The 27,096-nt window shown below is 40.0% G+C and overlaps 1 protein-coding gene across 4 annotated transcripts in view; it reads left to right on the top strand.

Moving 5' to 3' along the window:
* The window catches only part of Epb41l4a (erythrocyte membrane protein band 4.1 like 4A), a 276,057-nt gene that overhangs the window by 139,807 nt on the left and 109,154 nt on the right, over positions 1-27,096 (top strand). For all 4 annotated transcript variants that reach the window (XM_008829628.3, XM_029561863.1, XM_029561865.1 and 1 more), the window contains exons 4-9: positions 3,062-3,140; positions 11,588-11,685; positions 13,276-13,396; positions 15,355-15,442; positions 17,961-18,049; positions 18,645-18,708. In XM_008829628.3, the coding sequence (XP_008827850.1) occupies positions 3,062-3,140; positions 11,588-11,685; positions 13,276-13,396; positions 15,355-15,442; positions 17,961-18,049; positions 18,645-18,708 (539 nt within the window). The remainder of the gene's footprint in view (positions 1-3,061; positions 3,141-11,587; positions 11,686-13,275; positions 13,397-15,354; positions 15,443-17,960; positions 18,050-18,644; positions 18,709-27,096) is intronic.

The raw sequence follows: 27,096 nt of genomic DNA, 5'->3' as shown, positions 1-27,096 counted from the left end.
CCTCCTTGCCTCCCTCACCCTCCAGGTGTCAAGCCCAATCACCTACGGGCACAGGCAGGCCCATCTGCTCAGGAGCAGAGCTTGATTGACAATGACTGTCAGTCATCAGTGGCCTTCCTAGTTGTTCTAAATAATTAATGCTCTTGCCTCTCTGGCGTCTGTGTTCAGGAGTAGTGGTGTGTTTGTCAGCAATATAAACAGTAGTTGAATAAACATTAAACCAAATATGTGGAGTGGTAATAAGAAATTAGAGCAAGATTTTCAAAATTTAATTTTTAAAAAAAACACTAGCGGGGCTGGAGAGATGGCTCAGCAGTTAAGAGCACTGACTGTTCTTGTAGAGGACCTGGGTTTGATTCCCAGCACCCACATGGCAGCTATGAACCACCTTTAACTCCAGTTCCAGGGGAATCCGATGCCCTCTTCTGACCTCCGTGGCATTGCATGACATGGGTACACTCACCTTCATGCAGGCAATATACTCATACACATAAAATAAAAATAATAAATAAAATATTAAAACAAAACAAACCACTAGCATAAGAAGTACCTCACTCAGGAAGGTATAGATGAAGGGAGAGATGGGCCTGTTCCTGATCATCCCTCTGTATATAGGGAATAGGACTTTGAGGGATTACAAACATAAGTGTGTGTATGTGACAATAATCAACCACATGGTTTGTATGTTGTAAATTAATTACTTGTTCTAATTTGTTGGTTTTCCCCAGCTTTTAATTGGTGGTTTCATTTGTTTAACTAAAAATGAAAATAGACTAGTTTTTTTTCCGTATAAGCTACGCAGTTTCAACTACTTTCACTGAGGAACATGTTTCACATTTTCTGGTTGTTGGGGAGAGCTTTTGTTGAAATAATAAATAGCAACAGCAAGAAACAATCTGAATGCCAAGTGAAAAATCCTTTTAAAACAAAGGACACAGCATTTGGGAGGTAGAGGCAAAGGATCAAGAGTTCAAAGTTATTCTCTGTTATATCGCTGGTTTGAGACGCTGTCTCAAAACCAAAAACAAAGCCTGTTAGATCTGTTAAGAATTATTGTCATCTTAGAAATTCACAGTTTTGAAAACAGTGCAGACTACCTCATACCCTCTGAATAAGAAATATTTCTAGGAAAAATATAACATGGTTGGTGCCCAAGGGATGCTGTACTCCTGGACAATGTATTTGATTATTTTATATTTTCCCATGTATGTACAGTTCCAGGCTTGTTTTCTGAATTTAAAAATTTTGTTATTGTTATCTGTAGACTTAGACCTTCTGTGTGTAGTAAATGAAGAAATATCTTCTTACATATGTGAGAATATATTTTTAGATTTAGACTAGTTTAAGAATGAAATAGGAGCCAGGCGTGGTGGTGTACACCTTTAATCCCAGCACTAGGGAGGCAGAGGCAGGTGGATCTCTGAGTTTGAGTTTGAGGCCAGCCTGGTCTCAATAGCAAGGCTATGGCGAGACCCTATCTCAGACAGACCAAAAAAAAAAAAAAAAAAAAAAAAAGAATGAAATAAGGAGCTGGAGAGATGACTTGGTGGTTAAGAGCACTGGCTGCTCTTGCAGAGGACCTGGAGTCAGTTCCCAGCACCCACATGGCAGCTAACAGCTGTCTGTAACTCCAATTCTAGGGGATCCAATGCTCTCTTCTGACCTCTGTGGGCATTGTGTAACACAGGTGCACTTATATACATGCAGGCAATACACTCATACACATAAAATTAAAAAAATAATAAAATATATTTTAAAAAAGAATGAAATAAATACTGTGCACTACTTCCTCTTGCCAGAGTTTGGCTCTTTTTATAATTTCTTGTATGTTTTTCCAGGAGCAAACAACATATGTTAGCTTTTCTTTTCCCTAAGAGGGATCATGTTTGCACTCAGGACTAGACGGTGACCTTTTCCACAGCAGCACGTACACACCTCCTTCTGTTTGAAAATGCCTAGGCTCACCCATTGTCCTTGGTTGCCACTGACTCAAATGGTCCGTGTGTTGTTGCTGAGCACTGTTTTCAGCTTTTGGCAGAGAAGTTTAGAAAAACTTTATTCTTGATAGTTGAAGTGGATGATTTTTAAAAGATCATTTATATGTCAATATGCTTTCTTGATTTTGAAAAGAACCTCTCCTTCCTCCTTCCCTAAATAATGAATAATTGAAAAATACACATCAATAAAAATGGTATATAGAAAAACCACATGTAAAAACTAGTAACATTGTGGTATATTTGGCCTTCTGTGTTTATTTTTGTGTATACCCCACCTTGCATGCACATGTAAGCACACAGAATCGAGTTCCTATTTTCAACAGTCTTAAACCATATCTTTTCCATTTTGTTCTCTTATGTCTTCAGATATTCTCTGTGAATGTACTGTGTATGTGTGTGTGTGTGTGTGTGTGTGTGTGTGTGTGTTGTATATACAAGTGTATGTGGGGATATGTGTACTCACATGCAGAGGCTAGAAGAGGACGTCAGATGTCCTGTTCTATCATCCTCTGCCTTTTTCCCTTGAGACAGAGTCCCTTGATGACCCTGGAGATAAACTGGCAGCTAGCAGGCCCTGGAAGCCTTCCTCCTTACCCCTCAGCACTGGGGTTACAAGCACGTGCGCTGCAATGCCGAGCTTTTTACATTACTACTAGGGATTTTAACTCAGACTCTCATGTTTGCATATCAAGTGCTTTTACCCACTGAGCCATGCCCTCAAGCCCCTAAAGCTTCTCTGCCTCCTGACCCCAGGTAAAGAACCTTTCATTTTCAGCAGTTAACAATCAAAATTATTAAAAGTTTTAAAAAAATGTGTAAATTATGTCAGTGGGTACACGGTATATCTAAAGGTAAATTGTGATACTAATATTATTTAATATGACAGTGTAAAGATTAAAATGCAATTTGTATGTAAATGAACTTGTCAACACTTTGAAATAGATGGCCTTCATATTTATTGGAATCTCCATGGTATGTGAATGTAATTCTTAGTAGTTACATAATATCACAATACAACTCTGACTATAATATGAAATTTGATTAATTTTTACTTTTTATTTTAGCTGGACCTCCATATACTTTGTATTTTGGTATTAAATTCTATGCTGAAGATCCATGTAAGCTAAAAGAAGAAATAACCAGGTACAGTGTTGACTTTGTTTATGAATAAATATACTGTATATGAAAGGCTTTATTGAAAGTGAATTAAAAGTTGGGGTTGAACATTTACATGTTTGTTTATATGCATCTTGTAATTCATCTGCTGTGAGGATTAAATTTCAGCATTGAATGAGGCAGATCAGTGTCTGATGATAGATGTGCTTGAAAAATGGCAGGAACCTGGGTGACGTGCTGATAGATTTTGCATCTGCTGAGATGGGATATTCTCTGCCATTATTAAGCATGGATTCGGCCATTGTGTTTGTCTAAGACAGCCTTTTGAACTCTAAAGGGAGGGAATTTGAGTGCTAGTTTTACATATGTGAATATATATTTGAAAAGCCAGTTATTTCGTCCATTGTGTTTGTCTAAGACAGCCTTTTGAACTCTAAAGGGAGGGAATTTGGGTGCTAGTTTTACATATGTGAATATATATTTGAAAAGCCAGTTATTTCCCTTTAATTAGTTGTAGCTAAATTATCAGTTGTTCAGATATTTCACTTATCTCTACAGAAAATGAAAAGAAAGCTTCTTTAATATTAAGACAGAAGAACAAAAGATAGTATTTTAACATATTATTTCATTGGTATCACCAAATATATTTCAGTCAAGGCAGGCTTTCTCATTGGTATTGATTAGAGCATCAAATCAGTCTATACCAACATTTGAAAGTGCCTTATAAGGAGAATATAACAGTGTTGTGTTTAAGTTATTTAATCAGGTAACTGGTTGAAAAAACAAAAGCACTTGCCCTGTTAAGTGGTCAGTTTTCCAGTGAACCTTTATCATGTACTCAAGTAAAGCTTAATATATTATTTTAAAACTTGGAAATCATGTCTTCAATAACGAAGGCAGCCTGTATATGTGTGTTTTATTCCATACTGGGGTGTGTGTGTGTGTGTGTGTGTGTGTGTGTACATGTGTATATGGGGTGTGTATGTGCATGTGGAGGCCAGAAGTCAGATGTCCTCTCCAATTGCTCTCCTTAATTTTTGACAGAGTTTCTTAGTGAACACAGAGCTTACTTGGCTTGCCTGGCTGGCCAGCCAGCTCCAGGGAAATGCCTGTCTCTACCTCCCAGCTCTGTGCTTATAGGCACACAATGTTATGCCTGGCTTTTGATGCAGATGCTGGGGATTTGAACTCAGCTCCTTGTGCTTGTGCAGTAAGCACTTTAGTGACCGAGTCATCTTCCCAGCCCCCTGTTGCATCCTTTTTATTTTTCTTCTCAGACTTTGTTTTGCCTTTATTTTGTTCTGCACATGGAAGGATAGGAAGAGGCTAGACTCCCTGGGCCTCTCCCATCCCACCCTGACCTGGCACAGTTTCAGGATCCTGCAATGTCTGCTTTCATGCTTGCTCTTCATTCAGTGACTGTGCAGAGCATCAGGCTCCACATGATCAGTAGTGACCATGGAAAGACCTGGCTTGCATCCACCTGAAGAAAATATTTTTACATGTCTAACAGCTATATAATGACATTTTTTTTTTGCTCAAAAAGTAGGTATGGCCGGGCATGGTGGTGCATGCCTTTAATCCCAGCACTCTGGAGGCAGAGGCAGGCAGATTTCTGTGAGTTCAAGGCCAGCCTGGTCTACATAGTGAGTTCCAGGACAGCTGGGGCTACAGGGAGACCCTGTCTCAAAAAGACTAAATAAATAAATAAATAATAAATAAATAAATAAATAAATTTTACTTTAGCTCTTGTAACATTTTATGTAATTTTAATATTAATCTCATCTATTTTACTACCATTTTTGTAATCCGTAGCGTCCCTGTGTGGTCAGCTTGCCTTTAGGTTCTTTACTAGCAGGGTGACCTTCAGTCATGTTCACTTTCTGAAGATAAAGAACCTTTCCTGTCTCAGAGCTGAGGAGAGGGTTGCAGGTCTTTAGACAAGACCTGTGTACACTTGAAAGCTCTGTGCAAATGTAAGGTGATATTATTGCAGTTTGTTCCACATTAATCATTGGTTTGTAATTTCAATGGAAAAATACTATTTCTAATCTTCATCTTCTGTTAGGATTGCTAGAAACTTCCTCTACTATTTTTCCATTATGTCATACCCATTATTTCCCATATTATTCAATATTATATTACTTAAACATTTCCATCCACCCTTCAAATAAGTTTTTTTCTTTTTAAATATTCTTTGACAATTTCATATATGTATAAGATGTGTCTTCATCCATATTAACCCCCTCTCCCTCTCCTTCTGAACCACCTCAGCAAGTCTCTCAGTCTCTCTCCTATCTTCATGCCCTTTTTTTTAAAAAAAAAATAACCCACCAAGTCCAATTTGTGCTGCCTATGGGTGTGGGCCTATCTGCTGGAGGTGGAGCATAGTGGAGCTACCAGAGGCCACAAGCTTAAAGCAAATGAACTCTTCCTCCCCTAACAGCCATCAACAGTCCATAGCTCCTCAGCTAGGGATAGGGGCTCATGAGCCCTAAACATGCTGGAATGTTGACTGGGTTTATCTTATGCAGATCTTGTGCAAATAATCACAGCTGCTGTGAGTTCATGAGTGCATCAGTCCTGTCATGCCCAGAAGACAGTTTCACCTCAGTCTTCCCTGACTGCTGACTTTTACAACCTTTCTGCCCCCTCTTCCCTGAGCTTTCAAAAGGGGAGGGGTTGTGATATATATATGTCCCATTTATGGCTCAGCACTCTAGAGACAGTTATTCTCTGCACTTTGACCAGTTGTGAGTATCTACATTAACTGCTGTTCACTGAACAAAGAATCTTCTCTGGTGAGAACTGGGGCCTGCACTAATCTGTGGGTATAGAGAGACATATTTAGAGGGCAGTTTGGTATTATATTCATTTAGCAAAATAATAGTAATAAGTTTGCCCCAGGGGCCTGTGTCAGCCATAGCCAAGTAAGTTTTATCCAGACTGCTTAGGCTCCCCTGCACACTGTGCCCTGCTCTTTTGAGCTGAGGGATATGAGCCTGCTGTTCATTAGCCCCTGTGTAGGTAGGTACTCTTCTCCTAGAGTCTTGCAGTGAGGAGCTGAACATCTACCCATCCCTGTTCTTTTAGTGTCCACACCCAGGTCTCAAGCATCTGAACACATGTCAGACTTAAGCTGTGAGCATCTGTGATATATTTGGTCTCAAAGGTCTCACAAGGGTCCTTGTACCAGCACCCTGGAAGAACAGTATGCCTTTTTTCTTTTTTTCTTTTTCTTTTTTTTTTTGTACTTATTTATTTTTTGAAAATCCTAATGAGTTTATTTGGCTTGCTAATAGAGCATTGGGTGGGGTTTATAAGAATTTGCCAGGATCCACAAATAAGGGAGAACATACATCTTTTGTTTTTCTGAGTCTGTGTTACTTCATTTAGTATAACAGTTTCTAGATTCATCCATTTACCTGAAAATTTCATGATTTTGTTTTTCTTTACCACTGAGTAGGACTCCATTGTGTAAATGTATCACATTTTCGTTAACTGCTTATCAGTTGAGGGACACTTAGGTTGTGTCCATCTCTTAGCCATTGTGAAAAGAGCAACAACAAGCATAGATGTACAAGTGTCTCTGCAATAGGATGAATCCTTTGGGTATGTGCCAAGGAGTGGTATAACTGGGTCATATGATACGTTCATTTTTGGTTTTCTTAGAGTTTGCCATACTGCTTTCCATAATGGTTACACGAGTTTGCAATCCCACCAGCAGTGAATGAGTGTTCCCCTTTCTCCACATCCTTGCCAGCATTTGGTATCATTTGTTCTCCTGATCTTAGGCGGTACGATTGGGGTAAGGTGAACACTTTTTAACAGAGCATAGGGTAGGGGTTTATTTGCTGGAGAGTGGGCACCCCACATTTATGGCTGTTCTGTAAAGTCCACACTCAAATACAGATCCTGTGACCTCCTGACAGCTGCACAAAATAGTGGGAGAGGTGCCTCTTGGTGTTCTTGGCTCAGATATTTTTTGCCCGCCCCCCCACATGCAGCTAACGTCAACTGATTGAGTGGGAGGGGTAACTGACTCCCTCCTTCTTGATGGACATGGGAAGGAGGTATGACTATAGCTTGCCGCACGTTTCCAGTTAACATTCCACCCCTTCCTCCAGCTCTTACATTCTTTCCTCCAACCTCTTCTGCAAAAGTCCCTGAGCCTTGGAGGGGGTGGTAGGTGTGGGATGATCTTCCTCTCATTGCGGCAAGACACTGAACTTTTGGGTCTCTGTATCATGTGTTTTCCATGGGCTGTTGGCCAGTTTCAGTGGGATTCCATCTACTATAAAAACATACACAGCAAGAAGCAAGAACATCTAAACAGTGCCTGCTATATAACTTAACCTATGGGTGTAAACACAAATGCCTGGTTGGTACTTTAGCAGGTACATCATTTCCATTTATCAAAGCAACTGCAGTGACTTCCCTCTGGGGCCTATATTCTCCCCTGCCACAGGGGTTTGGCCAGGTCTGCAGTACCAAATGTGTGTTCCACCCCTAGGAGTGGGCATTAAAGCCAATCGAAAATTTGCTGGTTGTACATACACTAGATGCTCTGCTACTGCACCAGCAGGAGCATCTTGTTTGGTGTGTTCATTGTGCAACACTCGGGGTCCGTTGTTAAGGAGAATTATAGGGGATTATTCTTCCCCAGTCACCTGTATGTTGTCTTTTGGCACCATGAAAGCTACCCATTCAGTGGCAGGGAGTTTCCAGCTTAGTCCAAGTTGGCTTTCTCCCTCTCCTGTACTCACATCATGTAGTGTCTTTAGGAACAGGGTTTTCCATCCACTTCTGGTGTACAACCAATGTTGTTGGCAGTGGCCTTTATTGTTTTGGGGACCTCTAGTGTCCCTCAGGCCAACAGCTTATAGGGGGCAATCCACCTCTGGCATTGGGATTTTCATTTAACAACCAAATTGCTTGTGGAAGGGCTTTCTTCCAACCCCATTGTGCTGCTTAAGGCTTTTTTTAAATTTTATTTATTTTTTTATTTTATGTGTAATGCGTGTATTGCCTGCATGTAGGTAAGTGCGCCTGTGTCGTACAATGCCCGCAGAGGATGTTAGAAGAGGCTGTTGGATCCCCTGGGACTGGAGTTACAGATGTGGTTAGCTGTGATGTGGGTGCTGGGATTCGAACCCAGGTCTTCTGCAAAAACAACCAGTGTTCTTAACCACTGAGCCATCTCTCCAGCACCCCCTTTTTTAAAACTGTGTGAGGACTATACAAATAACTATGGGAATAAAGGGGGGAAATGGAAAAATGTTCTCCAGATACACAGTAAAAAAAAAAAAATCCTTTTGCCTCTTTAAAGCAAGGCTTCTCTGCTCATTCTTGATAATTATTAAATTATTAATGTTCCTCAGGAATGTGAACAACCTTGGTTTTATTTCAACTCCTTCAGTAGACATCAGAGAAATGGAGAGCTATGATTTTACTCAAAATCCCATAAAAATAGACAAAATGAGTTAAAGTTAATTAAAAATAGCTCCTAAGACACTACTAGCATATAAAATGACCTTTATCATAAATCTGTCATAGGAATATAATTGTATATCAAAATAATCATATTTTTCAACCAAAAAGTATTTGCTTGCCTTCTTCGATTTTGGCTGGATTTTAAATGCAGTGAATTAAATAGCACTGATATCTTCAGAGGACTGACTGTTTCAGGGAGTGAGAACATACACCCTTCATTCTTTTGTTTTTGGATTTCTCATGGACAACAGAGAGTATCACATCTCCTCTCTCCACTGCCCTCCATCTTTCTGTTCACCTGTAGTCCCATCTATCAAACTAGCGATTTATTCAGCAGCTATGATATGCTGAGCCTTAGATACCTGGTACACAGTCTCTGCCTGTCTTTCTGAATTCAGTTCTTAGTTTTTACACACCCTTTGAACAGCCTTTTTCTTTGTTTTCAAAGCAGGTGCCTGTAGGATTAGGTCCCTCTGTTTCTGTATTTGGTAAGGGATTTGACAATGTAGTCAGGTATCAGAAAACTACATTTCAAGAAAAGAAATTCGAAGGTCTTAGCAGAGAAGGAGCCTGTAGCAAACACATATTTCCAGCAAGCAGAAGTCATTCTAGTGAGTGTATTTAGTTTATAAGCTTTTGTGCTTAATTTCAATACCACTTTTTTTCTGTTTTTCTCTTCTCCAAGAGGTGCACAGATGGTCGCTGTAAGCTTAGCTATATCACTGAACATTCAGGAATGACCAGTAGTTAAGTAATCTTGGAAGAATCGATGCAGACTAAGGAGTTGGGTGGTCCCTGGTCTATGGAAGAGATTTGACCCGACAAGTAAGCTTGTATCTTACATGCTACCTTAGGAGCTTGAACTTTATCTTGAAGGAAAGGAAAGTCTCAAAAGATGTTTTTGTCAAAAAATAATATGATCTTCTTTACTTCTGAAAGGTCTTCTTTACCTTTGGGAAGATTGGAAGGAAACTAAGTGTGGATGATGGGAAAAAAGCAACTGATAGGGGCTAGAGAGATGGCTCAGTGATTAAGAGCACTGGCCAGCAGAGGATCTAGGTTCAGTTCCCAGCACCCCAAGGCAGCTAACAACCATCTGTAGCTCTTGTTCCAGGAGATCGGTGCCCTCTTCTGGCCTCCATGAGCATTGCATGGCACAGGTGCACTTAAATTACATGAAGGCAAAACACTATATATCTATATCTTTATCTATCTCTATCTATCTATCTATCTATCTATCTGTCTGTCTGTCTGTCTGTCTGTCTGTCTGTCTATCTATCCATACATAAACAAACAAACAAACAAAATACAAGGGATAGGGGTCTGAATTAGGGGTGAGAAGAAGTGCATTACTGCCAGATTGTCACATATTTGATGGTTGAATGTGGGTGCCAGAAATGGTTATACAGTATTCCTTGATTTCTCTCACTTCTGAGAATACTGGCCAGCTGCTGAAATGGGCAGGGAGGAGGAGTTTTTTTCCCCCCAAGCCTGTGGTTGTGCTTCAAGTTGATGTCAGTCTTCTGGGAATAATCGGCGTGGCATCTAACACTTGGATTTCCTTACTAAGACCTTTAATTGTAAGCAGTTGGAGAAAAAATATTTGCCACAGCTGATTTCTAGAATTCATTCATTTTTCTTTTCTTTGCCCATTCCAATGACATCAAGTGTCACCTTGCAAAGGAAGGGAAATCACAGGACAGCCTGAAGGATGTAAGTGTGTGGGAGCATGCTTGTGAGCGTGGTTGGATGTGGTGCTGATGGTTTGTTACATTAACTCATTAGCGGCTGCCCTTTTTCATCCATTGGCAGAAAGACTGAATAAGAGAAAGCAAAAATCTAATCAGAGTTGCATGACCTCGTGTGTGTGTGTGTGTGTGTGTGTGTGTATGTGTGTGTGTGTGTGTGTGTGTGTGTGTGTAGGCTAGATGTCAACCTTGGATGTCATTCCTCACATTCCTCAGACACTGTCCACCTTAGTTTTTGAGAAAGGGTCTCTCATTGGCCTGGAGTTTGTCCATTAAGCTAGGCAGGCTGGCCAGAGAATGGCATGGATTTGCCTTTCTCTGCCTCCTGAAACTGGGATTATGAGCACAGCACCATGCCCAGGCTTTTCATGTGGGCTCTCAGGATCAAACTCAGGTCCTCGGGCTTGTATGGCAAGCACTTTACCAACTGAGTTATTCCTCCAACCCATGTATAACCTCTTGATTGAGAGTTCTAGGGTCCAATTGCTTGGATTGTAGTTCTGGCTCTGTTACTAACAAGCTTTGAGCGCCTGGACAAATTAGCAGAACTGCAGGATGAAAGTAACAGTGCTGCCCTCATTTTTCTAGGTCATTTCATGCAAAACACATAGAGTTAGTTATAATACTTACAATATTTAAAAAAGCTTTTGGAGGAATAATCATAAAAGGTTTTCTTTTGGCAACATAGAATAAGCAAAGATTAAATGATCAACATCTTAATAAGTGGGAGGATGGATGGAAAAACACTAACGATGTTTCTGGGTGGTGTGCATAATTTTGGGCCTTGTAGATGACATGTGTCATAGACAGGGCCCTTGTGATTCCTTCCTCCTGGGAAGGGCCTTCCATGGAAGTACTGGCGCAGCAGATGGCATCTGCATTTTTATTCCACCTTCTCATGGACTCCATGAGGCAAACATTGCCCTTTCCCAGTCCTGTGAGGAGATTGGCTTTTAGGGAAGCTAAGTAGCCAAAGACTATAGACATAGTGAACAGCAGAGCCACATGCAAGCCTGGTAGTCCTCCTTGAGAGTTTAACAACCCAGTGTGGCCTCTGTAAAGTGCATTTGGTTGATCTGGTCCCTGTTCGTTCAGTAGACCCCTCACAGAAGGGTGGAGAGTGCATTATTTTCAGTAAAGGTGATTAGGTTTCCTCTTGATGATCAGGGCCTGGAACTTCAGGCCTGAGCAGTATTAGAGATTGTTAATCTCCTTTTTCCATTTCTCTTTTAGATATCAGTTTTTCTTGCAGGTGAAGCAAGATGTCCTTCAGGGCCGACTGCCCTGCCCTGTCAATATCGCTGCTCAGCTGGGAGCATATGCCATCCAGTGTAGGTTCCGTTTACAAGCATTTGCTTCAGAAATGTTGGGAGAAAATATTTGAATTGTTATTTGTATGTAAGTTTATTTTCTGAAACTCTATTAAATGAGCTTTGAAAAATCAAACAGCCAGAATTTAAATCTTATTGATCAACATCCCTTCAAAAGAGGTAAAAATGGAGTTAGTCAGTGGGCTGTATACAGTTTTAATTTCAGGTTTACCATTGATTCTTTAGTAGAAAGCCTAAAAATCTCTTTTATCTACATCCCACCTGAGTTCAGTGACCCAGTAGCTTACCACCATCCCTTCCAGGCTGCTGTATCTCAGAGATCACATTGCCTCTGGTCAGGTACCAAAACCAAGTCCAGTGTGGCACACATCCAGAGCTATTAATACTTCACTTCTTGGATCAATATGGTGGCCATGTCAGGTGGCGCTGGGATATTTTGTTCTTCTGAAGACTGAAGCTGTGAATATTTCTGCTAATAATTGTTGAGCATCTTTTAAGAATCAAATTTGATATGGGAGAAATGAGACAGTGAGGTCTTTGCCCTTGAAACTCTTGTAGACCAGAAATTGTGCAGAAAAACTCTTCTAGGAAAAATGTCAAATAGGTGAACATGGTTGGGGATTGGAAGGCAGATTAATGTAGGAAGAAGTTCTTAAGAGCTTTCTGGTTTCATTCTGCTTCCTTGGGCAAGTGGTGGTAGGGTGGGCATAGCACTGTAGTGTGTTTCTGTGAGCATTATTTGTAGCATGGATGTTTTGAATCCCAAGCTCAGTCTCTCGGTGTCATTGTCTGAGACAATATGTTTGGATCACCTCCAGGATTTCCAAAATGCATACCGTAAGTTCTAGTAGATGTATTACATAAAATGTGCACATGCATTTTATTTCATCTCTACTGATAAGAATAATTAAAATAAATGATAATTAGACTCTTTAAATTAGACTCGGCAAATATATAGACTTTATATGCTTAATTAAAAATTTTTTTTTGATTTTTTTTAAGACAGGGTCTCTCTGTAGCCCCAGCTGCCTGGAACTCACTATGTAGACCAGGCTGACCTCAAACTCACAGAGATTCATCTGCCTCTGCCTCCCAAGTGCTGGGACTAAAGGTGTGCACCACCACGCCCGGCTTTATTTTATTTTTATTTGATGTGTATGAGTGTTTTGTTGTGTATTTAAGTGCACAACACGAACACAATGCCTGTAGAGGCCAGAAGAGGGCATTGAATTTCCTGGAACTGGAGTTACAGGTGCTTATGAGCCAGCATGTGGATGCTGAGAGTGAAGCCCAGGTCCTCTGCCAGCTCTTAACCACTGAGCCATCACTCTAGTTCCTAGACTTTATCTTTTCTGATTAAAATCCATTTTTACCACACACACACATATACCCTTTGTAGTTGTTTTAATGAAGTTATTTAGTAATTATCTTAGTTACATAAATTTGTTAATAAAGGATTTGAAAAATGTTTAATCATGATGGGAATATTCTTATATTTTTAGAAATAGTTAAAAATGCATATGTATTATAGTTAAGGAAAATTTATATGAATAAAATTGCAATCTCTGTTTTTTGTTTTTTTTTTTTCAGCTGAACTTGGAGACTATGACCCTTATAAGCATACTGCGGGATATGTGTCAGAGTACCGGTTTGTCCCTGACCAGAAGGAAGAACTGGAGGAAGCCATTGAGAGGATTCATAAAACCCTAATGTAGGAATCCCACTTGGTATTACATCAGCTGTCAGTCACCACCAGACACCTTTGACAATCATAAGAAAAGGGTTTTAAATGATAAACTCACTAGTGCCTTGGATACTCTTTTACTTTTTAGGTTTTTTTCCCCACTTCTTTTACAATACTAAAATGCTCATTGAGAACTCCAGTGATTAAAATAGTATACAGGAGAAAGTAAATCTAGTACCAAAGTCATAATTTTAATGACTTCAGATCTCTCCTCTTTATATCATTTCCCATACAAAAATTTTATTTTGTATAGATTTATGTATTAGGATTTTACATCAGTGGAAACATTTTGTAAATAATATTTTTGTAGTTTATTTCAGTCACTAATATCTTTTGAAATTTTATAAAGTATAAACATTACTTTTAACTATATAAACATAACCAAACATGCTTTAATGTAGTTGAGATTCACTCTGTGTTAAGTATGTCAATTCTTCAGAACTAGAAACAAAATCCTACCCAGGCCATAGCAGTGAACCTGACAATCACACTGACACTGATGTGGACCCTCTATGGGCCTTATGCTAGCCCTCCATGCACCTCTGAGATGTGTTCCTGGAGTTGGATTTTTCAGTTAATAGCCTAGACCACTGAAGTCATAATTTAATTTTAGTTATATGGGTTAAATCCTCTATACTGATTAACTTGCTTTTTTTGCTTCTTGTGTAACATTCCCCTTTGAATATATTTGGTTTCAGATGTTACAATTAAGAAGCAACAACAACAACAATAAAAAAACACACAGAATTAATCTGCTCAGCAAAAATGTTTGCTGAATGGATCTATGCCTGTGAGTAGAGGCTGAAGTCAATTGCTGAATGGTAATCAGAGAAGGTGGCTCTCCATCTTCTGTTAGCATGTGCTCTCTAGCCTGAATATAGAATCCTTCATTTTAAGGTTTTGCTGAAGTGGATGCTAACAGGAGAGTGCTTGTTATAACATTATAAAGGGCAGCGCGGCGGTGTCACGGTCTGAGAATACTAATTCTGCTAGGACTTTAAAGTACAGTTGTATTTTGAAATTATCTTGGAGCTTTGGTTAAAGGCTCATACATGTTTTATGTGCTAGTGTGCACACTTAGGCCAGTTTTTCTTTCTAGGAATAAAGCACGATTGAAGTTTGATAACTTTCTTGTATGATGAATATTCTTCCAGGCTTTTGTCTATATGTTTTATTGTTAATTTTAGTGATTTTCAGTGCACAATGGCTGAAGTGGTAGAATGCAGCAAAGAGGGCTTCTCAATTTCTAGAAATTCATAGCTGCTTTTATCTTTTGTTAGCCACCCTCCACCCCCACTCCACACACTCTCAATTCATCCACAGAGATTCCTGGCAGATGCTCGCCTTCATTAAGAGCAAATGGTGTTTTCTGTGTATCACCACCAGTGAAGGCTTTGGGGGAGATTTCTGTGTTCAATTATGAAAATGACAAGCACTTTTACAATTTGTATATGTTAACTATGTATTTCCAAACCACACCTGTGCTCCAGGAGCTGCTGATGTGACCCCCGCTGGGTGGGGGCCCTTCCCCTCCTTCCCCTTCTCTGTGGCGCCAGCTCCTTTTGCTTCTGATGCAGAGCTGCTGGTGCATGGAGACATTTTGCTCTTTGTGAAGTGGATGCTTTTTAATTTGAGTACTTATATTCTCAATATCCTCTTTGGGAGCTTTTGAAACTGAAAAATTTTAATACATACTGGGAACTGGGGGCTAGACTATAATGAACAGGAATAGATTTGGTAAATGAAATTAACTTAATATAAATATTACCTCAGAGTATACAACTTTGTCTCTATGAAAGCCTTATATTTGCATTCGTGCAAAACATCACCTATTTTTCCAGCCAATGTAATGAAGGTGGTGTACTTCTCCTGTAGAGGAATTGCTGTTAGTAAAATAAGGCTCTTTGTTTTTATGCTGGGTGTAGGGGTCAGGCTCCTTCTGAAGCTGAGCTCAATTACTTGAGGACTGCCAAATCCCTGGAGATGTATGGTGTCGACCTCCATCCTGTCTATGTGAGTCACATTTAATTAACACAAAATATTTTAAGCTATTGACATTTTTCTTTAAAAGTCATATCAACTCCTCAAGGAGAGCTGAGACCCTCTTGTTCAGCAAGCAGATGATGCTTGCTTTATCCATGGTTTTCAAACTCAAAGCAGCTCTTGCATGGATTAAACCCTAATGAGTTTTGCATAAAAGTCTGTGATTATATTTCCATGTGTAGAAAACAATTAACTGAGCTTGAAAATACAATCTGGATAACAGTTCCAAAGGGCTTAGCTAAATGTCAAAACAATTTAAAATTGGTCTATAATTGATCGTATTAGAGAACAGGAAGATTTTCCCAAAAATAGATTTTTAAGACTGAAAACATAAGTAGAGTTCTTTGCCAGGTAAAGCAGGCGTTGGGCAACAGTCCAGGTGTGGTTGGTGAGTCTAGGCTGAACAGTCAAATTCTGTCAATAGGAGGGTTACTGCCCTACTGCTGGTGTCATGGCATGGATAGAAATATTTTTGCCAATTTTTTTCAGTAGCTGATGAAAACTTGCCCACTATTGTCAGCAAACAGTTATATCAGATCTTTATGGAGTGTTCTAGATGTAGGCCCTATCTCCTCAGACATTTCCCTTTAACTACTAGTTGATTATTCTATGGCAGCAAGATTGTCATTGCCTTTGATTTTGCATGAGTGCATTTAGCAACAGTTACATTTGATTATTTGAGAAAATGTGGAAGTACCTTATTCTTTATGGGAGTCAAATTATTAGGAAGGGTATGCATAGAGAGTGACTTTTTGTGCCTTGGAGCTAAGAACTCAACATTTAAGGAACCCTGATAGAACTTAGTATACATAGTGCAAATAACTTCACTCATTTTATAACATATTTTTAGCTCATTAGTGTTTTCTGAGACAAGAAACCATGCCTCTTACTCATTCAGTCAGTCATTCAGGGTGTCACTTTGTAGCCCAGACTGACCTGAACTTCTCTTACCTTTGCCTCCTGAGTACTGGGATTACAGGAATGTACCAACATCTCTGGCTTATCATATCTTTAGTGTTAGAAGCATCCTTGAGTACACATTCAATGTGTCAGTGTAAGTTACACACTGGGGGATCTAGTGGTTTCCTGATGTATTTGATTCCAATCTCATTAGAGAATGAAATGCTTTATAGTATTACTACCCTTTAAGAATAACTCCAAGATCTGATAGCGTAGACTGTAATCCTAGCACTATAACCCTAGGTAGAGGCAGGAGAATCTCAGGTTTGAGGCCAGCCTGGGCTCTACAGTAAGAATGAAGGAAGAAAGGAAGGAAAGAAGGAAGGGAAGAAAAGAGGGGGGAGGGAGGGAGAAAGGGAAGAAAGAAAGATAAATATCTTTAAAATTTCATGAAGTCATTATATTTTCCCTGACTGGCCATGTTAATGTTGGTAAGTTTTCAAGTTTAAAAACAAATATATCCTCTTGGAAAGTTCTAGTCGTATGCAAAATGCTTCTGCTTCTGTAATGTTTATCTTAATTCATAATCAAGTTTTGCTTGTTTTTTTGGTGGTGGAATTTATGGGAAATGACCTAGATTCATTAGGTCTTCCATACATTCCTCTAAGATTGAATTTCTAGAGCCGAAAGTGGGTAACAACTGGTACTCTTCCAGAACATCTTAGTTATCATCTGTTCCTGTAACTAAAACCTTTCAGGCCACTCAGCAGACAGACAGACAGTTCTGTGCACGTTCTTGGTGTCCACTCTCTTTGTGGCTCTATCATTTCAGTATCCCATTTTTATAACTGAGATTTGTCATTGCCTGGAAACAAAGGTTTTCCAGGCTTTATGAGGAGATAGTACTTGTAAAGTTTTGAGCTTAAAAGTTACGAGTGGTGGTAGGAAGGAACTGATAGACCTCAGAGGTCTCAAGTGCACGTCTGCTGGCAGCTGCCTAAACTTTCTTACGAGGCTTGTGGTACAGGTAAACTGGGCCCCAGCATTATCCACATCAGAGACAAAAATCAAGACAAACCAAACCATTTGAAAGCGTCTTTGATAGAAGCCAGTGGTTTTCAAGTTATGGCTACAGGAGAATTTCTTGGAGCGCCTGTGTGTTCTGGTACTATGGCTCTTTCCCCGGAGATTCTGATTTAACTGCTTTTGGTGGCTCTTAGTCATCAGTATATTAACCTGCCTGGTGATTCCAGCTAGGATTGAGCACCACTGATAAATGACACTGGGCAAGTCAGTCAGTAGCCTGATTGATAGTGCAGTTTCTTTGAATGAACTGAAGTTACAAGTATAAATTGACCCTAAGAATTAGAGGGGAAAAAAAAGAGCATCAAATTAGCTACTATCACTGTTTAGTTGGTTTTTTGATGTCTTTCAAACACTAAATCCAATATCCAAAGAAGTATATTTGTGTGACCAGTTATAGTTTTATCAAGAACTTTTATGTATTTTACCCAATAATTATCAATGTAATAATAACAAATAATTGTTAAATAATACATTAATTGTTTTAGGCATATTTTTTTTTCAGGGAGAAAACAAGTCTGAGTATTTCTTAGGATTAACTCCAGTTGGTGTTGTTGTCTATAAGAATAAAAAGCAAGTGGGAAAGTATTTCTGGTAGGTATAACTTGGGAATGGTTAATATTAAAGTTCTGTACTGTATGTATTGGGCTTATGGGGTTTGTGTGACAGTGACTGGGTTTGGGGAAAAGGACAGGTACTTTTTCTGTAGTGAGTAAACAAGTGGGTGAAATTGGTTGAGAATTTGTTTTCAGTTGCACCTCAGTATATATTTTCTCAGTAACTTTCCATTGTGGTGGCTCTGGACTCTCTTGTCCATAGAAACCGTGCAGTGGGATTCCCACCCATTCCTGTGTGTGCCAGTGGACTGTGGCACCAGGACTGCTTCGAGTTTTATCTTTGGTGGGAGAAGAAATGGAGGGCTTGGCGACCCATGACTCTTTGTGTATTGGGAATGTGGTACCATCAGGACCTAAGGATTTCAAGTTTGTCTGTGCAGTTAGTGGACAAGCATAGGGCAGTGAGACCCGAGGGGCCCAGAGCAAACGGCATACAGGGAGTCTCCGAAGCTTGCCGCCACAGCAGGTAAAGGACTGTCCTCAGTCATGGCCTGCTGGAGACTTCTCTGATGTTCTGAAAAACTAATTCCTAAAAATGGCAACCACAACACCAATCTGCTTTTGTCTTTCAGGCCTCGGATTACAAAGGTGCATTTCAAGGAAACTCAATTTGAACTCAGAGTACTGGGAAAAGATGTAAGTTTTTGAGGGCACTTAGCTTCCACGTGAAGGAGAGGTTCTTGTCTGCTCATTAATAACTCGAAAGACATTGTGAAATAAAATGGCCCGTGTTCTCATCAGCTTCAGCTGGAACCAGGGTAATTAACTCACATGCACAATCTCTCAAGGAAGGAGAGAGAGTAGAAATGAATGAGACGGTAATGGGAAAATGTCATTTGGACTTTAGCGAAAACTTTCAGGGCAGAAGAGAGAATAGATGATTATTGTTATTACTGTAATTTGCTTTTTGGTACTGTCTGTGAATGTGGGATTCATATAATCTGAAAGGTGTAGACTGAATGTGGAACTACAAAAATGTGTCCTGATTTTGCTCTAAAGTAAATGGAACAACCTGTTGGGAATCACACGCCTATTCTTTTCTTGCTGAGCATGCTAGACAGCCCCGATGGAAATTCTGGATGCTGTCAAGGAAGAGTGTAAGCCATAGGAGCAGACCTGCTGACCTTCACTACGCTTTGGCAGCATCGGCAGTGGGCAGCGTCTGAATCTGGCTGTGCTTTCATGCCTTGACAAGTAGCTTTTAGAAACTGGTCAAAGAAGGCAAGGATGTGAAAGATTCTTTTTGATCTACCTGTGAAAATAATGCTGCCTTGAAGTGCTATTAGTAGTCCTTAAGAACAAATGGGGGAGAAGATAATGTAGGAGAATCCGCTCCTGTCTCTTTTGATTTCTTAGTTCATGCAGAATGAAAGCCAAGTATGGAGTTGAATTTGACTTCTTTTATTCTTTTCTTAATTTTTTTTTTTTTTTTTTTTTGCAACAGGGTCTTCTGTAGCCACAACTGCCTGGAACTTGCTATGTAGACCAGGCTGGCCTCCATCTCACAGAGATCCACCTGTCTCTGCCTCCTGAGTGCTGGGATCAAAGGTGTGCACCACCCTGCCAGGGTTCTTCAAGTTTTTTTGAGACTCTGTCTTGCTATGTATCCCTGTCTGGTCTGGTACTCACTGTGTAGTCCAGGGTAGATGTGAACTTATAGCAATCCTCCTGCCTCAGCTTCCCAAGTGCTGGGACTGCTACCACACAGAGCTTTAAATTACTTTTCTTTGTGTTAAGAAGATTTTAGATATAAACCAGTACCTTTACGCACGCATACGGAGACTGGCACAGTATAGCTGCTTACTAGGGTTCAGGCATGGTATTGACTGTTAAGTGATAAGGACAGATTATTGAGAGTATGTACTGCAGAGTCTGAAACTGATACGCTCCATTCCCCTTTTAGAAAAAAAAATGACTTATTTATTGGCGAAATTAAAATTTGATTTTGAAATTAATTTGAACTTGTAAGAAAGTGAAGGCTCTAGATTTCTCAAACAGTGGTAGCCCCCAAATCACATACCCGTTTTTGGAGTGGGGAAATCCATTTTGTTTTTCAACTCCTATTTAGATATGCTTATCTTAAGAATGTGCTAATGTATGACTAAATTAGAATTAGTCGAAAGTGGAATACTAGTTACATGGTAGGATTTTGTTGTTTTCTCCTGTCTTGCCACAGGGTTCATATGACTTCATGTGAAGAATTCAGTCTGCTAAATGCATTAAAAATAGTGTCTCAGATTCTTTTTAGCAGAATGTGATAGTAAGGTCATAAGACCTCGTGGAAGCATGCCCAATACTCGAGCATTCTTCCCCTTAGTCCTAAATTATTTTTTATGAGTTCCTTTATTGAGCTATGTTAGTGTTATAGTGCTTTAAAATGTCTTCTGTTTTCTCAAAAAAGACCTGTTAAAACCTCCAATCCTCTGACTTTCATTAGACTACTTTATTAGAACGTAGAACTAAGAGCAGCAATATTCACGCCGTTATGTCACTTCTCAGTAGCAGACACCATCTGACTTCCTAGAGACCTCATTCAGTCCTGTCCTTTCCTAGTTTTGAGATGAAGTGGATGTTTGAAGGCGTCTAAGGCACTGTGCCCTCCTGCTGTCCTGGACCTTTAAAGCCTCCAAATGTCAGTAATAGGGTTGGCCATGCTGGTCAGTGAATGCACAGGCTTGAATCAAAGGGCTTCCTTCCTTCCTTCCTTCCTTCCTTCCTTCCTTCCTTTTCTTTCTTTCTTTCTTTCTTTCTTTCTTTCTTTCTTTCTTTCTTTCTTTCTTTCTTTCTTTCTTTCTTTCTTTCTTTCTTTCTTTCTTTCTTTCTTTCTTTCTTTCTTTCTTTCTTTCTTTCTTTCTTTCTTTCTTTCTTTCTTTCTTTCTTTCTTTCTTTCTTTCTTTCTTTCTTTCTTTCTCTTTCTTTCTGTTTCTTTCTTCTTCAGTCTCACGTAGCCCAGGCTGGCTATGACCTTGGATTCCTGATTGTCTTGCTTCTACCTCCCAAGTGATGGGATTACATGCTTGGGACACCATGCCTCACTCTAAAATTGTTGTTAAATAGCACATTAATTTAACCAAAACATTCTATTTCCTGAGTGTTCTTGCTCACAGGGCTTTTTTCTCTCTCCACCAGGGTTCCTTTCCGTGAGGCAGCAATTTGCATAATGGTAGAATTAAGTTGATTGTTATGGAGGCCTAACTGTAATCACAGATTGAATTAAAAAGCCCCTTAAAACCCATCACCTGGAACAGTAATCACATTCGGTTTGAAAAATGGCTGAGATGCTTAGTCTGCTGGTTTTCTGGTCTGCTGGTCTGGTTAAAGAGACTTAACTTACTGCGCTTAGTGCTTTGAGGCCAAGTTCAGAGGCACTTTCATGCATTATACACACTTCAAAGTGGCATTGTGATTTAAATTATACCTCACAGAAAATACTAAAGGTTTTACATGATAGTGGTAGAAGATCTGGAAAATATCCTACAAAGAAGAAAATCAGTATTTCCCTTTATCCTAAAATTCAAGGATAATGATTGTCACTATTTTGGTGTGATTGCTTTTAAGTTTTTGCCTCATTAGTGTGAATCTATTATGTGTTTATATATGCATATGAGAGATCTATTCCTTATAGGTCTTTGTGTATTCCTTTTTAGTTTCTTTTAATTGTTTTTTTTTATGTCTATGAATGTTTTGCCTGCGTGTAAGTACAGCGTGTGTCCAATGTCCACAGAAGTCATAAGAGGACATCAGTTTCCTGGAACTAGAGTTATGGATGGTTGTTAACTGCCATGTGGATGCTGGGAACCAAACTCGGGTCTTCTGCAAGAGCAGCCAGTGCTCTTAACCACCAAGCCATCTCTTTAGCCCCTGCCTACCTTCTTTTGAGATAGAATCTTACTCCTTAGCCCTAGTTGGCCTTTGAATTATGACAGTCTTTTCACCTCAGCCTCCCAAGTGCTGGAATCACTTGGACAGGTTTTATGCTCAATTTTGTACCATAAAAATATGTCCTCTTTTGTGTTACTAACATACGGGCCTACTTGGTTCCTCTTGTTATGTATTGTACTGCCTTTTTTTATTGCTACTGCAAATGTAATGTTTTCTTTCTATTATATTTTCTAACTGACTTTGTTTTGGTTTTTGAGGCAGGGTCTCTCACTCTGTAGTTCAGGCTGACCTGGAACTCATTATGTAGCCCAGGCTGGCCTCAAACTCCCAACAGTCCTCCTACCTCAGCTTCTGAGTACTGAGATTACAGGGATGAACCACCATACTCAGCAGCCAGGAGTTCATAATATAGTTATCATAAATCACATGGCTATCTAATGTTCTTATTTTTTAAAAATATTTTATTATTTTTATTTTATGTGTATGAGTGTATTGTCTGCATGTATGTGGACATCCAGCCCCGCCCCCACAAAATAAACATGTTTTTAAAATTCTTGTATTATTTTTATTTTATGTGTATGAGTGTGAGTGTACTGCCTGCATGTATGTGAGCACACCCATGTCGTGCAATGCCATGGAGGTGAGAAGAGGGCTTCGGATTCCCCTGGAACTGGAGTGAAGGATGGTTTGTAGCCACCATGTGGGTGCTGGGAATTGAACCTGGGTCCTCTGCAAGAGCAGTCAGTGCTCTTAACTGCTCTTCTTATTTTTAAGTGAAAATAACTCATCTGTTTCTGTTATTTTTGTTTCACATTTAACAGTATTGGTTAGAACCTCTGTAAGTGTTAACAGTTTAACATTATAGGGCATCCTTGAGGATGGGAGCAGTTCTTTGATCTTCTGTCGTTAATAAATGCAAGAGATGATCATGGTTCTGTCTGAGGACTGAGAAGCTATTGGATTCTACACTGAACCAGCACGGATTTTTTTGTTTTTTGATGTGGAGAGGAAGAGAAAGGATCCTGGATACTTTGCAGTATTTATCCTGAGAGTCAGTCAGGTGGGGTGGAGTTGCCATCAGGCTGGAGGGACAAGCTACAGGTGCTGCTTGTGTGAGAGGAGGACCAGAAATACTACTGTGGATGGGTTGAGTTTGATATTTCTTTCAGGTATCTAAGTGGAGAGTTTGAATAAAAAGTGAGTCCTATGAGTTTAGAGTTCAGAATCAGCAGAATGTATGAATTTGAGAATCATCAGTATATCGTGGTATTCAAAGCCTCAAGACTGCATGAACTCGTTAGGGGAGCAAGCGCTGATGAAAACACAAGAACGGGAGTCAGCAAAGAGCGCGAGCGGGACCTGCTGCTGAGGTAGAGCTCTGGTTATCCTGGATGCTGAGTCAAAGTCTCGTGTGGAGGAAGTGGTGCATGCTGCTGTTATGTCCAATAAGAGCAGGACTGAGAACGGATTGCCATTGATAGGATTGCCAGTTTCCATGGACTGGAAGAGTGAGCTTCTACCCAGCAGTTCTGCTCGTAGGAGTGTTTGCTCTAGGGGAACACAGGAGACATGCATGTTCTGGACAGCACTTTAATAAAAGTTTAAAACACGAAAATAGCCCAGGAGTCTGTAACTAGGAGAGTAAACAAAGACATTGCTGCATATCCATCAAGAAGAAAATGAGAAATGGAGAAAGGGAATTGGCGATGGTGAATACAGGCAACTCTTTCAGAAAGTTTTGGCTAAAAGGGGACCAGATAGGTGTATGGCTGGCAGGGGCTTCAGCAGCATTAAGATGGTAAAAGACGACTTTAAGGGTGAGAGTACAAATGGCATCAGTCAGCCGGGAGCTTGAGGGAAAGGAGCAAGAACATTCTGAAGTCAGTACTGGAAGTGCAGAGCATCCTCCCCCACTTTCAGACCCTGTGATGTGAGAAGTGAGGCCAGAAAGCCCAGCATCCCTCAGGAAGGCTGCATGGAAGCCTGTTCTTAGGGAAGAGCGGGTTTCTGTTGGTGTGAGAGGGTGAAGGCAGAATAAGAGACGCTGAGGAGCTACGGAATTCGCTGATGAGAGAACATGAGTTCTAGAGGGTAAAGGGAAGGTTTCAGGAGTGGGTTATTGATAGAGATGGTGAAGACTACAGGATTGGGACAGGTAATGATGACTGACATAAACACAGTAAGAAAAAATGATTAGCATTGGCTTGGTGGGCTTAAGGCAGCCAAAGCTCGAGGGACTATTAATATTAGAAGGAATTGGAGACTCAGGTTCTTTGTTTATCCTGATAGTGGAGTAGAAAGCCTAAAGGGGCGAGGTCCCAGTGTCAGCTCGGTCTGACCCTTCTTAGGGAACGCCTCTCTTACCCCGGGTTTGTGCTGGGTCTTGATGCTTGCCTATAGACTTGAGAACCTGGGCGGGGGGGGGGGGGGGGGGGGGGGACTGGATGTTACAGCAAACTCTGAATTTCACTCCTTGTGATCAGATGTACATCTTGGAACACTACCCACCGTTGAGAACAAAAAGGTGACCAAGTTAGGAGATGGGACACTGATCAGGGGATATGGGAAAGAGGACCTACCGTGGGGTGGAGAGAAGCAGGCAGATTTGAAAGGCATTTAGGAGGTAAAGTTGCTTTGGACTGAAGGTGGATTGAATGCTTTTGTAAAAATTGGAGAAGAATAAGGAATCATAATACATTTCTTAGTTTTGGCAATATCGAGAGGATGCAGTTCCTAACACTAAGCCCAAACCTGGCATGTCGTAAGCATGTTTGTGAAACAAGGAAAAGAATGTGTGATACCATGAGTACTTTTGTGTACAATGCATCAAGGAACTAATCTCAGCTAAACTTAGCACAGCAGGATGTGAGACCAAAATGTTCCTGGCAATGCAGCCATTAGTAATCAGACCTACCTGGCAGAACTTGGGAGAGCTTTGGAGAGAGTACACAGGAAGCGATGGTGGCCAGGAGTGGTCACTGTTGGTCAACCAGCCCAGAAGTCTGGCTTATACACCTGGGGGGTCCTTACCTTTTTATATGACAATATAGAGTTACACATATGTTTTGTTTGAAAGTAATTCTAAATTTATTTTTAAAAGTGGCAAAAATTAAAATGTTGCCCAAAGCATGTTTGTTTTTCCTGAGTCTGCAGATTTACTTGTTAACATTTTACTCCATTTCCTTAGTATTTATGTGTGTTCTTTCCTTTCATGTGTCTTTCCAGAACAAGCTACCTATGTATCGGATCTCCTGGAACTGGAGCTATGAACAGTTGTTAACCACCATGTGGGTGCTGAGAACTGAACCTGGGTCCTCTGCAAGAGCCAGTGCTCTTAACTGCTGAGCCATCTCTCCAGCCTCTATACTCTAATTTTGTTGGTTGACCTAATAATATCCCAAATATCCCCCCTTATGGATTCTAGTCAGCTCCCTTTAATCTGGATCATTTTCATATAATTTATTTATCTTTTATAATGTGGGCAGTTATTTATTTACTTATTTATTTATTATTTATTTATTTATTTTAATGTGGGCATTTATAATGCCTGCCGTACTGTAGTTAAACAGAAAGCTTTTCTTTTTGTGTTTTTCTGCTGTTTCCTTGTGATGAGAGTGTATAATGCCTTCCCAGCCATCTAACTATGTTGGTATGGATGTGTCTGTCTCAGAGTGTCACATCTGGAGGCACATGGTGACCATCTGCTGTCCCTTGCTGGCTATTAAGTTTGATCAGCTGTCCATGGTATTGCCTGATTTCTCCAATGTATAATTCCTACTGTAGGTGATTCTTTTCTCACTTGAAGCTAGTAAGTAGTCCATGGGGAGACACAGTAAATCAGTTCAGTACCCTTCTTGTCAGAATTTTCCTGTATATTTTGCATTCACTAGGCATTCTTACTTGATCCAATCTTTTATTGTAATGATTGTAAAATGCTGATTTTCCAGCTCTCCCACTCCCTCCACATTTCTCACCAGCCCTCAACATTCCACTGTAAGCAAGAGCCCCACCTTCTCTTTTATTTATTCCTCTGTTTTTGGCATAGACTTGCTAATTCTTTTTTTTTTCTCTCAATGATTTATGATACATTACTACAGCTAGAGTTTTGGTGTTGGGTTCTCCTAGATTCAGTCAGTAGGAGTCCCTCTAGCCTGGCTCCTTGCTTTCTGAATCTGCCCTTCCTTATTTGGGTACTTCTTTCTTTTTGGTATGCTATGATATTTTAGATGCATCTTGTATAAATATTCTGCCTCCAGCCTGGTATCAGTCACATCTCCTGGTTCCTTACAATGAGAAATGGTTAAGATTTGGGGAGAGGTGTTTATTATTTCTGGATGACTTTTCTGTCTGAGCTTTTCAGCAGGCAGAACAAGAGAACCTATGCATGCATATACACATACATTGCCCCAAAGTCACATACATGAAATATAAATATACACATGTGTACACAAGTGTTTAAGCGCACACATACTCATACATAGTTTAGAAATCATGCGCTCATATCTTGGGAGTGTCTTTCGTGCCCTCCTCATTTCATATTTCATGTTCTTTGTTTGGTCATGAGAGCCTAGGTTCCCAACAGCAGCAGCACATTTAGTAATTTGCCTGGCTGGAAAGTGCAGATTAAATGTTTGAAGAGTTGCTTTGCCAAACCACTGAAATTGCTTGCAGTTTGTTCACCCATGTGCACGACCTTGCCAGGACCGAGGCCTGTGCTATGCTGTGCTCACAGCTTACTTGGACTGTCCCCGCCCCCCACTTCCCTTCATTCCTTTCTTCCTTGCTCATCACGGCTGTGCTTGTATATACCCTCAAAATCTAATTAGGTTTATTTGTTTTAGTTCATTTTCAGTTAGGGTTCCCTCCACTTCACATTCTTGCTCGCTTAATTTTGTGTTTTGACTATGTAGAAGATTAACATTTTTCTAAAAGTTGAAACTCTACAGAAAGACGCACTCAGAGAAATATCACTAGCTCTCATAGTCCTTCAGACTCTCCTTACCACTCCTTGAAGGTATTGACCTTCACTGATTACTGGTTTATTTTTCCTGTATTTCTTTTTGTAAAGATAAGTATTTCTATTGCTTTCTTAGCCAGAACGTTGTGTACTATAGAGATATCTGTACTTTTTCTCCTTTTTTA

The sequence above is a fragment of the Nannospalax galili genome, unplaced genomic scaffold (assembly GCF_000622305.1).
Source record: "Nannospalax galili isolate Female #2095 unplaced genomic scaffold, S.galili_v1.0 scaffold494, whole genome shotgun sequence".
NCBI classification, from domain to species: domain Eukaryota; kingdom Metazoa; phylum Chordata; class Mammalia; order Rodentia; family Spalacidae; genus Nannospalax; species Nannospalax galili.
The sequence above is the reverse complement of the archived record's forward strand: the minus strand, read 5'-3'. Positions and strand labels throughout refer to the sequence as shown.